Here is a 19,826-nt window from a genome sequence, read left to right as displayed (position 1 = left end):
TCTCACAAACTGGGTGACTGGGCAACAAAATGGCAGATAAAATTCAATGTTGATAAATGCAAGGTAATGAACATTGGAAACAATCCCAGCTATCCATATAAAATGATGGGACCTAAATTAGTTGTTACCACTCAAGGAAGAGGTCTTGGAGTCACTGTGGATAATTCTCTGAAAACATCCATTCAATGTACAGCAGCAGTCAAAAAAGCAAACAGATTTTTGGGAATCATTAAGAAAGGGATAGATAAGACAGAAAATATATTGCCTCTATAGAAATCCATGGTACACCGAAATCTTGAATACTGTGTGCGGATGTGGTTACCCCATCTCAGAAGAGATATATTGGAATTGGAAAAGGTTCAGAACAGCTTCTATGTGAGGAGAGATTAATAAGATTGGGACTCTTCAGCTTGGAAAAGAGATGACTGGGGGGGGCTATGATAGAGGGCTATAAAATCATGACTAGTATGGAGAAAGTGTTATTTATTCCTTCTCATAACACAAGACCTAGGGGTCACCAAATGAAATTAATAGGCAGCAGATTTAAAACCAACAAAAGGAAGTATTTCTTCACACAATGCACAGTCAACCTATAGAATTCTTTGCCAAAGGATGTTGCAAAGGGCAACACTATAACCAGGTTCAAGAAAGAACTAGATACATTCATGGAGGATAGGTCCATCAATGGCTATTAGCCAGGATGGACAGGGATGGTGTCCCCAGCCTCTGTTTGCCAGAAGCTGGGATGGTCGACAGGAGATGGATCACTTGATGATTACCTGCTCTGTTCATTCCCTCTGGGGCAACTGTCATTGGCCGCTGTTGGAAGATAGGATACTGGGCTAGATGGACCTATGGTCTGACCCTGTATGGATATTCTTATGTTCTTATATTTGAAGACTTACCAGCTCTCTCGCCCCCCCCCCCTCAAAAAAATCCATCCTCTCAAGACTAAACATGACCAGTTTTTTAAACCTTTTCTCACAGGTCAGGTTTTCTAAAACTTTAGTCATTTTTGTTGCTCTCTTCTGAATTCTCTCCAGTTTCTTCACATCTTTCTTGAAGGGTGGTGCCCAAAACTGGGCACAGTACTCCATGAGGCCTCACCAGTGCTGAACAGAATTGCCTCCACATCTTACACATAACACTTGATAATACACCCCAGAATAGCATAAGCCTTTTGCAACTGCATCACATTGTTGATTCATATTTAAATTTGTCATCCACTATAACCCCCAGATCCTTTCCTGCAGTACTACTGCCTAGCCAGTTATTTCCCATGTTGTATTTAGGCATAAAGCATTTTTCATCTCGAATCAAATAAACTCAAAGAAATTCAGAGAAGAGAGACTAAAATGAACACAATTTGAAGGCATAACTACTGAAGAGTATTAAAAGGAAAATATATATATAGCTTAATTAAATGATAGAAGTAAGCTGGGAGCATAAGGTATCAGTTTACAAGTATTTCTAAACACCAAGAAAGTAAAGGCCAATAACATTCCTGTAGAGTAGCTAGAGAGTTATCAGACTACACTGCATATGCAGATCCGCATTCTTCGGAGTATGAGCCTTAATGGTGCAATTCAAGAACCATTCAGAAAGCAGTCTCTTGAATCACATTTGTTGGAAGGACAACCAATCCTTCTCTATTATTACAAAAACTTTATATAGATGATGCTGTGGTAAAATTCAAGTCTGTAGGGGTATTGTACTCTGAAAACTCAATTTATAGTGAATAGCCTTCCTTTCCCCTTGGTGACATAGCTGAGGTATAGCTATATGAGATTCTAAACAGTCTGAGAATGTTAACAAAACAACAACAAAACACAACACAATGTGTGCATATTACTATAACTCTTTTCAACTTTCACTAACTAGTAATTTTTGCCTGATGGAGTAGTCAGATTTCACCAAAACTAAAAGTGAGAATTTGAGACAAGGCATATATTAATAGTCATATTGACACTGAATGAGCATTAAGAATTCTTGCCAAAGGCAAGGAAATTTTAAAGTCCTGAAAAACCATCAGTAGGTTGACATTAGATCTTATCTGTCTCAGGCACTAATGTTGCCAGCCTTGTTACTGTACTGACAGCCTCACAATATTTTAATGTATTCATCATCACAACACCCCTGTGAAGTTGCAAAGTACTATTATCTCCATTTTACTGATGGCCAGAGACTTGCTCAAGGTAATTTAGGAAGTCTGTGGCAGAGCAGGGAATTGAATCTGGGTCTCCCAGGTTAATGCGTTAACTACTGGATCATCTTTCCCCGCCAGAGATTCAAATAAGCTCTCTTATAAATGGACACGGTCAAGAAAAATAAAATCTTATTTCTTCATCTACTAAAAGGATTCCTCTCTCCTTCATCCCAGAGAAACTTAGAATGCAGGGAGAGGGTGGCTGTTATACTGCTTCCTCACCGAGGCTTCAAAGGGCTTAACTCAGAGGCATAGTAAAGCAAGAGGCATCAGACACTAGCTGGCCTAATGGTTATTCTTCACTGAGCTCTGCAGTTGCAGGAGAACAGTGGAGTAGATGACCCTTCAGGCTGTAGGCTGCATGGTCTGGCACACTGACTGGGACTGATTAACCAGGGATGGATTTGCAAAGTTTGGAGCACTTCTAGTCAAATGAAGATTGTTGGTTACTATGCAAACTTGTCCTTGAATGCAGAAGTAGGCCCAGTACACCACTGCAACACCTACTGCAGTCACTGGGAGTTGTGTCACTTAAGTGAAGGTAGAATTGGTGCCAATTCTAAGGGGAAAATACAAACCACTTATATCTTCAGATTTAGCTTCTTTAGTATGAATACTGATGTCAGAATATGCAGCAGCAAAAACAGTAACTGCTCCAATTTCCTCCCAAGTCTTTCCATGTGGTGTAAATTGCTTTCAGTAATTTATATCACTGTGAAATCATTATTGGAATATAAATGCCAGTTTCTACAGTTCATTCACTTTTGATATTCAGCTATTTACGTAGCAAAATGTTGGTGGAACACTCTTCCATTTCAGTATGTAACCTCTGCACTTTGGTTAAAATGCATTATGAACAACTAACAATTCACAAATGTGTTTGAAAGTACACATAATCTGCATTTATAATGTATGAACTTCACATAGGTGGTCATAAAAATAAACAAATATTACTTTAATAGATTAACTGCAAGAAGGACATTATTTCTATTGATTGAGCTTTTTATTTCTATTGGTGCTAACTTGGAGGCCCAAATCAGTATCAGCCCCCTCTGTGCTAGATGTTACGCAAACACACAGCAGAAGAGTCAGTTCTGGACCCAAAGATCTTATAATTTAATCTGAGACAAAAACAACAAGAGTGAAAATCAGAAGGCAGGAAAAGATGATGGGGGAGAACAGTTACATCTGTTTGTTCCGTGCACAAGCCAAACATCACTGAAGGTACCACATACACTTTAATATAATTAGCTTTCCCTGTCGGATGCACAACAAAACCATCATCAGCTGCCTGATTTCCTGTAGGTTCACAAGCAGAGGTGCATCTTGAAGAGGGATTTTAAGGAAGGGTAAGTAGTATCCATATATATTAATTCAGAGGGATGTTCCATGTGTAACCCATGCTTACTGGAATGAATGTGGAGCGGTTCCCTTCTGGAGGCTGGACCACAGCAGTTTATGAATTGGCAATGGGTCTTTGAGCAAATAGAGTTGGGTCTTTTAGCTCAGGCAGTAGAGGAAAACTGCTGAATTAAAACAGTAAACCCAAAGTTCAGTCTCCACAGGTGACAACCCTTCCAGGGCACTGTAGTACAGGGGCTGCATGGTGGAAGCTAACAGATGGGAGGACAAGGCTGTCATCTAGCCCTTGAAGGGCCCTTAAAAAGGGGACAAGAAGAAATTTTTTGGGGTAGAATTTTATGAGATGAAACAGGAGGAGCCAGTGAAAGGATTCAAAGTGACATGATCAGAGTGATGGGCAGGGAAGAAAGATTAGAATACCTCAAGAGAAGCTATTCATATATACAGTGAAGAAGTTTGTCATTAGTATTAAAACTGTTAATCTTTTGTATTGAAATATTAAACACACTTCCAACTTTTAGGACAAACAGGCATTTTGATATTTGTTTTCTACTCACGCAAAAACTGGTCTGACAGCATTGTTCATATTCCCATAGGTTGCTCGGCCCAACAGTTCTCTAAAACAATTCTCGGCCAGCACAGCAGGGTTCTCCTCTTTCTCTCCTCCTGTAGGGGAAGAGGGTGGGCCAATTCGACTGAAACAAAGAAAAAAGTTGCACTGGAGTTATTCTTACTTGTTACTCATACACCTATCCCTAGGTACTTTTATGGCTCTCATCCATCTAGTATTCAAGTGCTTGACTTATGCAAAGCCACTCAACAATGACCTCTGCAAGATATCTCATCCAACATGTTCCAAGACAGACAGTGCACAACAAGCTGGGATGTAAACCTAGAGTGCACTATAATGCCAGGCACTAACTAACCATGTGGACGCTTCTACTGCGCACTAAAAGTATAGCGTGCTTTGATCTACTCCAGTTTCACGTAACCAGTTAGTGCACTGCATGTTAGTGTGCTGTAGATTTACACCACAGCCTACTGTGCACTAACTGTCCATCTAGTCAAGCCCTGTGTATTTTTGTGGCTCAAAAATTGTGTGTCTGTCTGTACTAGGTTGTGAACTACCTGGAGCAGAGACTGAATGTCAGTCTTTACATATCTGTTCTCCCCCAAGCAAACTGTAGGGGTTCAATAAATAATTTAGTTATAGGGCCAGTACCTGACAGGAGGCAAAACAATGGCTCTCAATACTGAGTTTTGACATGTTACTTGTGATGGTGTTACTGGACATCTAGTACTGTAGATTTGTCTATGGACTGAGAAACCTGGTGAACAAATGGCTGCCCTTTTATCCTAGACAGCTTTAAATCTAAAACCTATTTGGCAAGATCAAACACACTAGTTAGCTATGTAGCTATATGATTTGGTTAGGTTTAATTCAGACAATTCTGTCAATCCTTACATTATCTGAAGGGTTCCATCCTTATCTGAAGGAATTGGATGGAGGTTCCTGATCTGAAGGAACCTCCATCCCCTGCTGTAACTCTCTCCAGAAAAACATAATTGGTGAATACACTCTCTACTGCCTTCCCCTTTCACATGCAGCTTTTATTAGAGGAGCACTTTGGGGCAAATGGGACAAAGTTCCTGCAATGAACCTTGTGTCTTGTAAAAGGACAAGTCAAACAGTTTTGAAGGAGCCCCAGCTGCATTTGTATCAGCTCTGACCTCAGCTAGCCAAAGAAATTGAGCCATTCTTGGTCTTACATAACCCTCTAAGTATAGCAGAAAAAAGTATCATAAAACACAGTACTTTATTTAATGCCTTTTTATGGATTTCATTCAATCAGAATTCAGATTATTGAGCGGGCAGGAGCCATTCAGCAGCAGGTGGCCTCCTCCATGGCTGGGGGCTCATCCTCCTCCTTGCAGTCCTAACTAGAGGTCTCTGCTCTGTCCTGCTCACCCACTCCCATGATGGCAGGGCGACGGAGGGGTTCCTGCGCTGCCACAGGGTTGGTGGACACCCGATCCCTGCAGGCACAAGGTGCAGGGAAGACTGCAGTCCATGCAGGGAAGAGCAGAATCCTGTCATGGCCCCACTGACTCCCCTCCATGACAGCGAGGCTGCAGAGGGTTCCTTGTGCTGCTGCAGGAGACATTCAGCCTCTCTCACGGTTGAGGGCTTGTCCTCCCCCTTGCAGTCAGGGTCTTTTATCCGAATGCCCACATTAACCAAATGCCTTCCTTATTCCCCAGCATGAGATACATGCTATAGAGGGTCTGTATCTCATGCTGGGAGACAAAGAAGGGATTCAGATAATGCGGACATTCGGATAATGGGGTTTTGGATAAACAGGAACATACCATAAGCCTATATAACAGACAGGTTGAAAATAATTTAAAGCAAAAGTTATGCGATGTTTCAGGCTGCATAAAATATTTTTGGTAACATAGCTAAGATTTATTTGTATGTATTTATTATATTTCAAAATGAATTAAAATCCCCAAATCTATGCAAGAACTTGGGCAAAACTTTGGTAAGAACAAAGTGACTAATGATCTCCTTCACTTGCCCACCGCTTAATCCTCATTAGGTGGGTGAGTGTGAAGTGAAAACTCCAGTACTTTTGCAGTAACAGTTGGTTTCCAGGTTAAAAAAAAAGTGATGGAACTAATTAGAACATTGCTGCCCACATAACTACATCACAACTAGATCCTGCAGACCTTAAAGTTTGCAAGTATATTCAATTCCGGAAACACAATGCTTGTGTATTAACTTTGTTTACAAAGAATGTCAATCAAAAGAGGCACGCCATATTTAATAGTTTCAGTAGCTTAAAAGCTATAGCCTATGAGTATCACAAAAACTCAGAGGTTGAAAAGAAATGTCATTTTAGTCAAATGACAACACACTTCACAGCTCTAAGGCGTTCCAGTGTTCGCAGAAGGTTTGTGGTTTAAGGCCATCGTGACCTAAAATTACATAGTCAAGCCTAAGTGTCTCTGCTCCGGTCAATATTTTAGAAGCTACAATACTAAGTAGGTGGTTAATAATTAGACGCTTGCCAGACACTTTTAGGGTGCAAAAGAGGAGATCATGAGGACACTTGTCTAACAGAATAGGAAAGAAAACTGGATTTGCTATTAGAGGGTAAATCTACATAGCCTGAAGCAGCAAGCCTCCCGGCCTGGGTCAACAGACTCAGGCTAGCCAGGCTTGTGCTAGTGCTCTAAAAATAGCTGTGTAGAAAGTGCTTTGAAGCTGCAGCGAGGTTCAGAGCCTGAGTCACAACTTCAAAGCACTGTCTACACAGCCTATTTTTAGAGTGCTAGCCCGAGCCCTGCTAGTCCAAGTCTATGGGAGGTTCATTGCTGTGTAGACATACGGTTTGTGTTTTACCACCACTGACGCCCAATGCCAACCACTTTATTGTTAAGTTGTATTGGTTATTTCAGTTCCAGTTTTTAAAACGGGATCTACCAATTGTAAAGCTGAATGAATATTAAAATGAACAAAACCATTTTAATTTCGGCACATAACTGGTAGTAATACACATAGTGATGCTATGACTTCAATTTCTTAATTACCTACAACAGTGATATTCAACTCCATTTTCTGGTGGGCCAGATAAGGCAATGTCCAAATCTCGGTGGGCTAAAGGGCACTCTCTAGGGCCAAAGGGTTTTTCAGGTGTTTGCTCTCTAGTGAGCCTGCCACCAGCCAGGGCTTGCAACCTTTCAAGAGTGGGATGCCAGACTATCTATAAATCTCAACGTAAAAAATTAAACATGCCAGTAGACAATATTCCAATGAAATGCTGCAAACAACTATTTACACAAATACACTGCAATGTTATTAAAACAGCCTGCTATTAATATAAATTCTATTAAAACTACAAAATTCAAATTAGAGTTAAACTAATAAGAAATGAACGGACATCTAATTTTCTTTTCCTATAGCCTGAAATTTTGACATTTCTCGCAGTCTTTTTTCAGAAAGGTGCTGCAGAGTACCCAATCAAATTAACTAATGAAAGCATATCAATTACAGATAGGGTGACCAGATGGGATGAAGAAAATATCGGGACACATGGGGGGAGGGGAGTCCCGCCAGCACAGCAAAAAAAAAAAAAAAAAAAAAAAGCGGCGTCCCGGAGTCCCACCGGCGGACAGAGGAGAAAAAAAAAAAAAGAAAGAAAAAAATGGAGTCCTGCCAGCAGAGAGAGAGAATTAATAATAATTAATAATAATAATAATAAAAACCCCACAAAACCAGAGTCCCGCCAGCAGAGGGGGGAAGAAAAAAAAAAGGCGGAGTCCCGCTGGCAGAACAAACCAAACCAAACCAGGAGTATGAAATATCAGAACAAATTGCGCCCCGACCAAACATCGATCGGGATGCGGGAAAAAAGCCTAAAAATCGGGACAGTCCTGATTTTAATCGGGATGTCTGGTCACCCTAATTACAGATAACTTTAAGTTGCAAAAGTATCTGATAAAGCACTTGATTAAGTCGAAATGTAGCAACACAGTCTAGCTCCAATGTGTTTAAATGCACATGAAAAGTTTCTAAATTAAATACATAGCATGACAGTAAATAGAGGGAAAATAAACTGAAGTGCATCTGCCCTGCTCCCATCAACTCAGCTCCCTTGCAGTTCTGCCCTCTAGCCCTTCCCATGTGCCCCTCCCCCCACCAGTTGTGCCCAGCCCCACCTCTGCTTCCACTGGATTCTTCACCAGAGTGGGAGAGGGATGCAGCGGGGTCCCCCCTCCCCTCTTCCAGGCAGAGGGCAGCTCCAGGAGTTCTCTTCACCAACCTCTCCCTTCTTAGGACAGGTAATACAGGGAGGGAGGGGAGAGAAGCAGAGGAACCATCTCTGTTCACACAAGCTGGCGAAGGGAGTGGACTTGCCCTGAGCTGCAGGGCTCTTTCCACTCCCTCCTCCCCTCCTATAAGCCCCCTCCCTTCCTGTGAGAATAGGCTAGACACCTCAGGGAAAGGGAAAAGAACTCTGCTGTTTCCAGAGCAGGTCTGGTTGGCTGCGGCTTCCCAGAAGGCATGAAGGAATAGCTGATGCCCAGGCAAATGGAAGACCATTGTAGGCCAGATCTGTGTCTCAGGCTGCCAACTGAAAAACAATGCAGTAAGGGATATATTTTGGAGACCCCTTATAATCCAAGGTCCTGAGCTGCATCCCCTAAAGCCTCTGCGTTTAATCCAGCCCTGAGTACATGACAATGTTTCACTGCAGAGAACTTTGCCATTTTTCCACTGCAGCTATCAAAGAATCTGTTATGAATGGGTATGTGATAAATGCCTGCTCAGCTTGTAATAAACTACATAAAACCAATTCCAATCCCTACTTAGAGCATTTATTCTAGAAACTGTGAGTAGGAGGAACGTTTCAGGCTTATGAAAAAGAATATATTATACATATACTAGCAATTAGATAGTACATTTCTCCCTTGTAATACAGAACTGTAATAAAGTATAAAAGTGCAGTAGTGAAAAAGAATAAATGACTATTAGAATTATAAGATACAGCAAGCCTTTGAGTTTGCCTACATTTGGGGTGGGGTGGGAGGTGTTAAACCACAGTGATGCCATTATTTAACTTGCAGGACATAAGCCACACTAATAGCATGCATACAGGATGGCTGTGCATTTTTTCAATTTGCATCGTTGTGTACACTAAGCACATGGAGTTCTTGGAGGATCTTTTATGGTCCTTTGTTTTGCTGCTAAGAAGTATGCATTCTGGGATTTCTCTCTCTGCACTGTGGGATGTAGAGCAGAAACCAGGAGGGTTCAAATTCTTAAAAAAACTAAACAAAAAACCCCCAGGTTTCTGCTTTCTTTGCCCCGTGCTCTTTTTCTGGGTGGGTTAGTCCCATTTTTGTATTTCTGTTGGCCAGCATGGACCCAACAATGCTCCTCACTGCACCTCTATGCTGGCAACTGTGAATATATAGAGGCAGGCTGGGCTGCATTTCAGCACTTAAAGTTGGATGAATTTGGACTTCGCCTGCTGCACCACCCAGCAGATGATGTGGCAACAGCAGCAGCTGTCCAGTAGCACCAGCAGCTTCAGTGAGGTGAGGATGATGAAGAGGTTGACAGAGAGCAGCTGATTTTAGAGGAGCCGTTCCTGAAGCAGCTTCTCACCATGCAGTGCTATTTCTGGGCTCAGGAAACCAGCACTGATTGGTGGGAAAGGAGAGGTTACTAACCCTGTGAGGTACCTGGAATTCTTTGAGATGTGTCCCTGTACATTTTGTACTTCCCATGAAAAAGTGACTTCTAGTCCCTAGAACCATTGAGGAACTATGCTTGCAGTTAAAGAACGTTCAGATTGAGGTGAAGCATCTGACATGCATCCTGAGACAACAGTTGAGGTTTGATGGGGAGTTGCCACAGAGGAGGAGGGGTGAGTTTCATGAGGTAAGCTGAGGTCATAAAGGGCCATTGTACCAGGCACCACCACTGGGGTGGCCAGGACACCATCGGTAACCAAGGGGTCCTCCGCTCTACAGTGCCGAGACCGGTGCCAGGATCTTGAGCGGTATTGGCTGTGTCGGGACACGAACAACTCCGCCTTTGACTCAGAGGAATAGTCCGAGCCTGACCAGGGAGGGGTGGACCCTGGCACCGGGGCGATGGATAACAGCCTTGCATCATGGTGGGCTTGCCACGGTGCCGAATAGGTGGTGCCACAGATGGTGCCTGAAGTGGTGCAGCAGATGTACCGGGTATAGGCACTCCAGGAATGAGAGCTATTCTAACTAGGAAGGAAAAGCTATCTACTCTTGGAAGAGAATCTAAACCTTGCTTTAAAAAACAAAACAAAAAAACCCCCACAGAATTAGTGATAATTAGTGCATAATACCTGTCAATGTCTTCTATCTTCTGCATATTAAAAAGCAGCGAGGGAACTATCTTGTCCAAATGCTCCAGGATGAGCTGGGGCTTGCGCCGTCTGCACTTGAACCAATGAATGTGAGGCAGAGCACTGTGCCGTCATGGCAATCAAGTCCCATGCGGCCTTGAAAGTGTCTGGTGTGGAGGGACGGTCAAGGGCCTCCTCCAACACCGCTCAGACTGGGGAGTCCACCAACACCGGACCTCCCCTAAAGGCCAGAGTCAACGGTGATGGGACCAATGGACCAGACTTCTGGTGTCCCGGTGTGGGACGCACCACACTGATGTCCTGTTTGCTCTTTTTGGCATGAGAACAGCCCCCTCTGCCTTTTTCTTCTTATGCGGTTTAGGGATCGTGAACGATGTCGCACCAACGAGCTGGCCTTCTGCACTGGGAAGTGGTGCCGATGCGCCTTACGAGAGTCCTTCCTCGGTGCCGAGGTGTGCTGCACCGAGGCCAGTGTGCTGTGCAATGAGGTGGCTGGTGCCGCCTCTTGTGCTGGTTGAGGCCAGAGAGCAGACTCCATTAAAAGGCGTTTCAGCCGATAGCCTTTCCCACTTTTAGTTCTGGGCTTGAAACCTCTGCAAATACAACACTTGTCTTGCAAATGTCCCTCTCCCAGGCACTTCAGACAAGTGGCATGTGGATCCCCTCTGGGCATAGGCTTACCACACCTATCACACAGCTTGAGCCCCTGGGGCTGCAGCAGGTCTTTGATGGTACTCTCAACCTCTCTTGGGAAGCCCAACAGCTGCAGCAAAGACACTCTCCTCTTGACCACTGCAGCGAGTGTAGATTGTGCTGAAGTATCTGCAGCATCCCAGGACGCCTGGAACGATATCTTTGCCAGGAGCTGTCTACAATGGCCTTAAACTGATCACGATGTTCCTCTGGCAGGTGCTCAATAAAGGAATTAAGTTTGTTGTAATTTAAATAATCATATTTGACCATGTGTGCCTGATAATTTGCTATCTTGAACTGAAACGTGGCTGAACCATAGCATTTGAGACCAAAAAGATCAAACCTCCTGTCATCCTTACTGTAAAGGGTGGACTTTGAGCTATGCTATCTGCCTTGTTCACTAAAAGCCTTCGCTATTTGGAGCTGGATGAGAAAATAAAAACTCTGATTCCCTGGCAGGGACATAATACCTTTTATCTGTCCTCTTGCAAGTAGGTGCTATGGCAGCTGGGGTTTGCTGACCTGTCTTAGCAGCCTTTATTGACCAGAATGACAATTCACAGATGTCTAGGTGTGCAAAATATCTAGGAGTTTATGGCAGGACTCCTGAACCACCTCTAAGGGAATCAACAAAAAATCCTGTGGCACCTTATAGACTAACAGACGTTTTGCAGCATGAGCTTTCGTGGGTGAATACCCACTTCTTCGGATGCAAGCGGTGGAAATTTCCAGGGGCAGGTGTATATATAAGCAAGCAAGAAGCAGGCTAGAGATAACGAGGTTAGATCAATCAGGGAGGATGAGGCCCTGTTCCAGCAGCTGAGGTGTGAAAACCAAGGGAGGAGAAACTGGTTCTGTAACTGGCAAGCCATTCACAGTCTTTGTTTAGTCCTGAGCTGATGGTGTTAAATTTACAGATGAACTGGAGCTCAGCAGTTTCTCTTTGAAGTCTGGTCCTAAAGTTTTTTTGCTGTAGAATGGCCACCTTAAAATCTGCTATTGTGTGGCCAGGGAGGTTGAAGTGTTCTCCTACAGGTTTTTGTATATTGCCATTCCTAATATCTGATTTGTGTCCATTTATCCTTTTCCTTAGAGACTGTCCAGTTTGGCCGATGTACATAGCAGAGGGGCATTGCTGGCATATGATGGCATATATTACATTGGTGGACGTGCAGGTGAATGAACCGGTGATGGTGTGGCTGATCTGGTTAGGTCCTGTGATGGTGTTGCTGGTGTAGATATGTGGGCAGAGTTGGCATCGAGGTTTGTTGCATGGGTTGGTTCCTGAGCTAGAGTTACTATGGTGCGGTGTGCAGTTGCTGGTGAGAATATGCTTCAGGTTGGCAGGTTGTCTGTGGGCGAGGACTGGCCTGCCACCCAAGGCCTGTGAAAGTGTGGGATCATTGTCCCACACATACAGTCCCCAGCTCAAACCCCTCCAACGCATCATCAGGGATCTACAACTCATCCTGGACAATGATCCCACACTTTCACAGGCCTTGGGTGGCAGGCCAGTCCTCGCCCACAGACAACCTGAAGCATATTCATGCTGCAAAACGTCTGTTAGTCTATAAGGTGCCACAGGATTCTTTGCTGCTTCTACAGAACCAGACTAACACGGCTACCCCTCTGATACTCTAAGGGAATCTGAAGCAATTCACTTAATCAGTTCTTGAAAGTGCCTAACATCATCATCTGCCTTAAGAGGGTGGTGGAAGCAAGACAGCTTTGTCAGGCAGTGAGGAGGAAATATTAGTAAGAGGTGTCATCTCCTTAACCACCCTTATTTCTTGCTCCTCAAAGGTCTCCTCCTCTGTCATAAGTGGTGGTAGCAGAGGTTGAGGAAGAATGGTCCCTTTTCTGTTCCCTTCAGTGGTGCAAAGACCTTGCTGCAAATTGTTGATGACAGAACGTCCACAGGTCCCCAGAGGGGGCCCAAATAGCATAGGTGGAAGCATCCATCTGTTTTCCTGCCACGTGGGTGTCATTTGAAGTCTATCCTTCTCTAACATATCAGTGTTGGAAGGAGAGCACTGTGTCCTAGAATAGACAAGGGAACCCCACACATACTCCAAAGGGTGGGGTGGAGAGGCCACCTGTTCAGCTTGCAAAATAGACGAGAGCAAGTATGTTATTCTAGGTGAGAGAGAGGTTGGTGAACAAGAGACTCCTGTCACTGACAAACCCCCAGCACTCATTAACAGAGGAAACTTCGGCTCTGAAGATACTATCAGATCCTTTGCGTACCTAAATTCTTGTGGTATCCATGGTATCAAAGAGTCGAGTGAAAACCTGTGGAACATGGTTTCAGTACTGATGCAGCTGGTACTGAGTGCTTGGCATGTGAGTAAATTGGTTCTGATTCCACCTGTAGCAAAGGTAGCTAAGCAGTCTTTGGTACCACTGATTTTCATGTTATCAGTACCAAGTGCTGCTCAGGGATGGGTTCTGAACTCTTAACAGTGTCTCTGCCAGTGTGGGTACAGGTACCCAAACTCATTTACAAGTTTGTCTAAACAATGGACTCCTCTCCACCTTTGCAGTGCCGGCATCATTTGGAGCTTGCATGGAACTCCTCTTGGGCCCTGAGGTCTCTGTGCCTTCTTGTGTGTCAGTGACTGAGATTTCTTAGAGATTTACTCCTTACCTCCTCCTAGCTAGAGGCAAATGTCAATGAGGACTTCAGTACCATAGATATACTTCATGCTGTGGTACTGCCTACATCTCTAGTGGTCTCCAGTGACCAAGACCTTGATGTGGATGGGGTGCTAGCAGTACTGGGAGGTCTATGTAGAGGGGAGTCCTCCACCATGGGGATTAGAAGCTGGTCCTAAAGCAGGCTCCATCATTAGGAGTTTAACTTGATCTCCCTCTTTTTCTGGGATCTACCCTTGAAGGAAGTGCAGATCTTGCACTTACTGGGGATATGAGTATCATCCAAACAGCAGAGGAACTGGGAATGCCCACCACTGACTGGAATAGCCTCACGGCAGGAGAGACACCTCTTGAAGACCAGCATTCCAGAGTAAAATAATGAAACAGCCTCTATAAGGCGAAGCTCTTACATTATCTCTATGAGTATTTTTTTTAAAGGAAAAAGAAAATACAAAAGGAACAACTATTACAACAACTGCAAATGCTACAAGGTAACTAACTATATGATAACTAATTTTTGAAGTATTAGAGAAAAAAGGCACACAGAGGCTTCATCTCAGGCCAAAGGCAGTTGAGAAGGAAATGAGGGCAGTTTGCCTGTGCTGTCCCATATTATCTCAGCGAGGTGCACAAGCATGTGTGGGGTGCATGTGTGGGCCAAACAGGCACCGCTACCAAAAAACTCAGACCAAGGGCGCAGGCACATTACTTGAAGAAGAGCCCATAACTGTTTCTTAAAAGCAACCAAGGTCAAGAGAAATGTTTCATTCTCCCTTAAGATGGTAGTGTGTATTTATTCATTCTCTATGCAGCTGGGCTGGAAGTCTGGTCTTTCCTACATAATGCTTTGATGCCATCTGCTAGAACAATATGGTTCATACTCCTACTCTTCAAGATGCCTCTCTTCTGCCTCTGCATGTATAAAGTCACAATAGCAAAAAACGAGAAATTATTATTTGTAGCATTTAAAGCCAAGCGTCAACAACTGATAAATACTGTTTTCCATTTTTATGTCATGTGTATAAAAGCCACTTATTTGCCACTTGGAAAAGCATTAGCCATTTTTTTCTGCTGAGTGTCTTTAGAATACTATCTTTCAAATAAGCAGTTAGTCTCAGTTTTTATTTTCCTTTGCTCACTAAGTGATAAATTTTACCCCAGGGTCAATCTGAAATGACCTCCTTTAAGGCCTAACCCAAACCTCACTTAAGTCAGAGTCTTTCTGCGTCCATTTCTTTAATGAGTAAGTACTAATTTAGTTAACCATTTGTCTGCTTCTCAGCACAGGTAGAGGTTAAGAGGAACCTGAAAGGTGGTAATGTAGAAGTGCCTCTGTCTACTTGCTCTTGAGAAGTCCTCTCTTCTAGCACAGACATCCCAAGGCCAGTGGAGGCTAGCTAGGCTGCTCTCGTTCAGAGCAGCAACACAAGGGTCCTGGGAACAACTGGCTTTTGTTCAGGCCACTTTTCCAAGGGTAAAAGCCACATGGAGACAGCTGTGTGCCTCAAAGGCCTGGGCAATCTGTATTCCGAAGACACTCTCAGAGATGCGTGTAGAAAAATGGGCAGGTAGGCAATGACTGATCTGAAGCGTGAAGCCATTGGTACCAGCCTAGCTTGAAATTGCTACTGCTTTGAAGGAGAGCCAGGTGCTGCCAGCCAGAAATGGAAGAAAAAGTGAGGCAGGAGAGAACACAAAAGGGCCTGTAGGTTGAGGAAAGCAAAGCAGGAAGGCACGAGAGAGAGCATGAAATGACTGCTTTGTGTAGATGTAGAAAGTCTACCGGAGCTAACAACAGGCAGGCTCTTAAAAGGGCCAGATTCAGCCACCAAAGGAAGATTTGTTTAAGAATGCCTCCACAATGGAATTAGCTTATCGCAATTCCACAGGATTAGCAAATGGACATTTGCCTGTAATACATGCTCCACAGAAGACTATTTATCAGCAATTGTATGACTCCAATACTATTATGGGGGGAGGGGGGGGGGGGAACAAAAAAAAAAAAACCAACCTTGATACACATTCTGGTACATACAAAAATGCCCTGGAAAAGTAACTGTTGTATATTCTCAAGAGCTACAGTGATTTCATTCATAAATATCTTTGGAGAGATTTTCAAAAGTAAAAGTGGCAGTTAGATGCCAAAGAGCCACTGAAAGTCAACAACAGCTGGGTGCTCGACTGCCATTTGTGCCTTAGTTCCATATCTTGCTTCCACTTCTCCTCCCGTAAAATAAAAATCTCAGAAACTGCTTTAAGGACTACCTAAAAATTATTAAAAATCTCAACTTTAAACAGGTTTGTTTAGTTGGGCAAAAATGGTATTTCCTGATTTTTATATCAGACACTGCATGAAACAAGTGATTTTTAATTTTAAAAAGCTTAAAGGTATCTGGATAAAGAATTTGTGAACCAATTTTCAGTCTCACAGGATCTGGAACAATTGAAATATTGATTGTTGAAAAAAATTTACCAAGGCAAAGATTAGCAGTTAACCATATCTATGCTACCAGTTATACACGTTTAACAAGAGTATGTAGTGACAATGAGAGCTACTCTAAAAGGGAAGGAAAAGCTATCTAAATCTTGCTTAAAAAAAAATCAGAATTAGTGATAATTAGTGTATAATACCTGTCAATGTCTTCTATCTTCTGCATATTAAACAGCAGCGAGGGAACTATCTTGTCCATATGCTGAGGCTCCCATATGGTTGCTCTGAGCTCATCATTAACTGTTTTACGTACTACTCCCTGAATGCCTCTGATTCCAGCAATCCGGATCCTAGGAGAGAAAAGAAATGTCAAAAGGTGGAAACGTAGCACAAGACTTAATGATTTATTTAGTTATTAGGCACCATGGTTATGCAGTTTGGATTTCATTTCAGCTCTAAAATGGAATTAAATTGGAAAGCTGGTTAAAACTGTTAAGGACATACATATTGCCTTTAAATGGACACAAGGCTCCTACTGACATTGATGGAAGCAACTCATGCACACATGAGAACAATATATGGCCTTTAAAAGTTATACTGATATGGATCTTCAGGCGCACTTGCAAATATATAAAATTGTTCAACGGTACAGACTGCCTCTTAAAGCACCAAGTGCATGGCTTACAAAAAAAGAAGGAGCTAATCTTTCAAGATTTTTGCAGGTTGCTATCTACAAGAATGATTAGAAATCACAGAAGTAAGCCAGAAAAGGGAAGACAGCCTGAATTGCTAGAACAGTTACATGTATCTTGATCAATGAATAAAAGTTAAACATGAAATACGAAAGGGCACTTCCATCTGTATTTATCAACCAAACACCAAAAATGCTGACTGCAAAAAAATACAAACTGATCTGCTTGGACCTTTACTGAAGACTTAGTCCTATTGATTACAGCCATTTATACAGTATCCATAATAGGGATGTAAATAACATGTAAAAACAATACCCATGTAACGGATTAAAATTCTATCATTACATGGTTAAATGTTTAACTGGGGAACTATGGATGCCGGGGTGCTGCAGCAACCCCACGTTTTAGGCAGGGCTCCGCTGCCAGCCCTGCATCTGGGGATTCCAGCTGCTGGCCCTGCGCTATGCTGCCCACCAGGATCCCAGATGGAGTTTAATCACTAACAGAAACCCATAAGCATCAAGCTTAACTGGTTACATTCTTACATTCCTAATCCATAAGTATAAATACAGGTGTAGTTTAGAAGAAACTATGTAAAAACACAACTTTATACAGAAAAGGTTCATATTTGTGGCATTGAACTGATACATATTAAATATGTTGAGGCGCCAATAGCTATATTTTTATTATTTATTTATTTTACTTATTTTGAGACAAGAGACATTGAAATGAAGAAAGCTACTAGTTATAAGAAGTGAGACAGTTTAGCATAATTGGACTTTTTAAAATAAAGATTTTATCACTCCTTTAAAGCCATTTTAAATCTTAATTTCAGCACAAAGGAATATGGTTACTGGCCTTGACTCTTACTTCTCTAAGCTAACTGTTAGTCACATTACAGTTGCTAAACTAAACTAAAATATTCCAAGCTTTACTTCATAAATGCCACTTTATTCACTAGGCACACACAGTTAAAGGAAAATAAGGGGGCTAGAGTCTGAATAATCTATTGTAGGTCTAATTAGGATTTGGTACCAGGAACTAAACCTGTTTCTAGGAGTACATGCAAGATAGCTTTAATATGGTTAATATAAGAGGTAGAGACAGCATGTGCAAGTGATTGGGATGCATTTCAAATAACTAGAGAAATGCAGGTTTATTACTTTAGTGGATGTATAGTGCAGTCTTGTAATTCCAATTTTAAGAAGTCTAGAAATTACAGTTAAAGTGCACTGCATTTTAATATTCCATCACAGAAAAAGTTTCAGTCACATAGTGTCATCCATAATATTAACATTTTGGAAGTGAGATGTTTATTATTCTTTATAGGAAAGTAGCATGACTTTAATCAAGAATGCTCATTTAATTCTCAGTTATATATCTTTGGTGTACAATCAAGTTTTGCTCATGTAATGGTTGTACCAATAATCACCCCTATCAAAAGGTACTTACATAGTGAAGACTTGTTCGTCTTGAGTGATTTCATTGTCCATCCCAATGGCAACTTTTGTTTTAACTCCTATGATTATCTAATTTTATTTTTTTTTATGAAGGACGTGATGAGAACCAAGTTTAAGATTTCTGTACTGACAGGCACTTTCAATCTGACCCTTAGAATCACTTTGGAGCTTGAGAATTGGAGTTATACGAGTCTGTTTAATGTCCTGAAAAATTTGCTAGCTCATTTGCCAACATGACTAGGAAACTTGTCCTGGAAAGCGGGGTTCTGCAGAATTTAAGCTTTCATTAAAAAAAAAAAAATCCTAGCCTTTAGGGAAGTCTCTTTCACAATGATAATGTAAACTGAATTGGATCAATTCAGAATTACTTCAGGCTGACAGGAAACTTAGACATAAAAAATGCAAATTATTTAAGACCAAAATCCTGCCCCTGAACACCGGAAGGAAGGTATACTTCCACTCTGATCACAGCGGGAGAAGAGCTACTTATTCCAGCACTATGTGGGAGGAAAAAGGCAAGTGAATCTGTACAGCAGCACCATAGGCCCAGCCCTCATATCTTTACTGTCACTGTTGTGCAGGAAACCCCTGTGAAGCTGGGGCTTTTGTTGTGCTGAAGGAACGTGAATCCTCCATCTTCTGGCATAATTCCTGCACAGGAGAATGGCTCAGCTTCCACTAGAAGTCGTCTCTTCCAATACTCCAAAAAGGGGGTTGGATTTACATCTGAATATTGTAAGCATATCAGATGTATGTTAACCTTGAAATCCTTCTGCATCTTAGTTTTGTCCCCAAAAGACTAGATATTTGGAACTACTGGATGATTTGTCAAAGCCTGCAGTCTTATGACAACTGTATTAGGACACACTCTAGTTTAAGGCCAGGACCCATCCCCATCCCTGTTGGTGTGAGGAACAAGATTGGAAATTACCAGAGTTGTGTTCCAACCCCATCTCTATGATTAGCATTCTTTATGACCTTGTCCAAATTGATAAGGAAACTAAGACCATATGCTAATCTTTATAACTCGTAAAGCACTTTGAGTTCTAAGTAAAAAGTGCCGTTAAGTGTTAATTATTTTTAATGACCATGCAACCACTGAAGTTTCATGTTGTCCCATGAAGATGCATCGTGAGTATGCTTTCCTTAATAAAAATATACAGCTTTCAAATGAATATTTCAATTATTTCTTACATTATAAACTCTGAGCAAAGGAAGTGTCTTTTGTACTACACCTAGCAGAGTAGGCCTCCACCCAATGCTGACTAATATAAATATTTAACAACAATTTGGATTTTTATTGTTGAAGGCAAGCTGAACAATCTAATACATGAAAGCAGGAAAAGTCAGTATTGTTATAGGTTAGGATGAACCTTGCTGGTGGGTGTAACACCCACCTTTCATTCAGAA

The 19,826-nt window shown here is 42.2% G+C and overlaps 1 protein-coding gene across 5 annotated transcripts in view; it reads right to left on the bottom strand.

The window, feature by feature from the left end:
- The window catches only part of EFR3A (EFR3 homolog A), a 148,388-nt gene that overhangs the window by 58,570 nt on the left and 69,992 nt on the right, over window positions 1-19,826 (bottom strand). For all 5 annotated transcript variants that reach the window (XR_005594154.1, XM_039524981.1, XM_039524982.1 and 2 more), the window contains 2 exons: window positions 16,465-16,614; window positions 4,126-4,263 (listed from right to left, as the gene is read on the bottom strand). Coding sequence is in view for 4 of the 5 variants with exons in the window: in XM_039524981.1 (XP_039380915.1) it covers window positions 4,126-4,263; window positions 16,465-16,614 (288 nt within the window). In the remaining variant the exon portion in view is untranslated. The remainder of the gene's footprint in view (window positions 1-4,125; window positions 4,264-16,464; window positions 16,615-19,826) is intronic.

This window comes from Mauremys reevesii, linkage group 2 (assembly GCF_016161935.1).
Source record: "Mauremys reevesii isolate NIE-2019 linkage group 2, ASM1616193v1, whole genome shotgun sequence".
Lineage (NCBI taxonomy): Eukaryota > Metazoa > Chordata > Testudines > Geoemydidae > Mauremys > Mauremys reevesii.
Note: the sequence above shows the minus strand (reverse complement) of the source record. Positions and strands in the feature narration are given on the sequence as shown.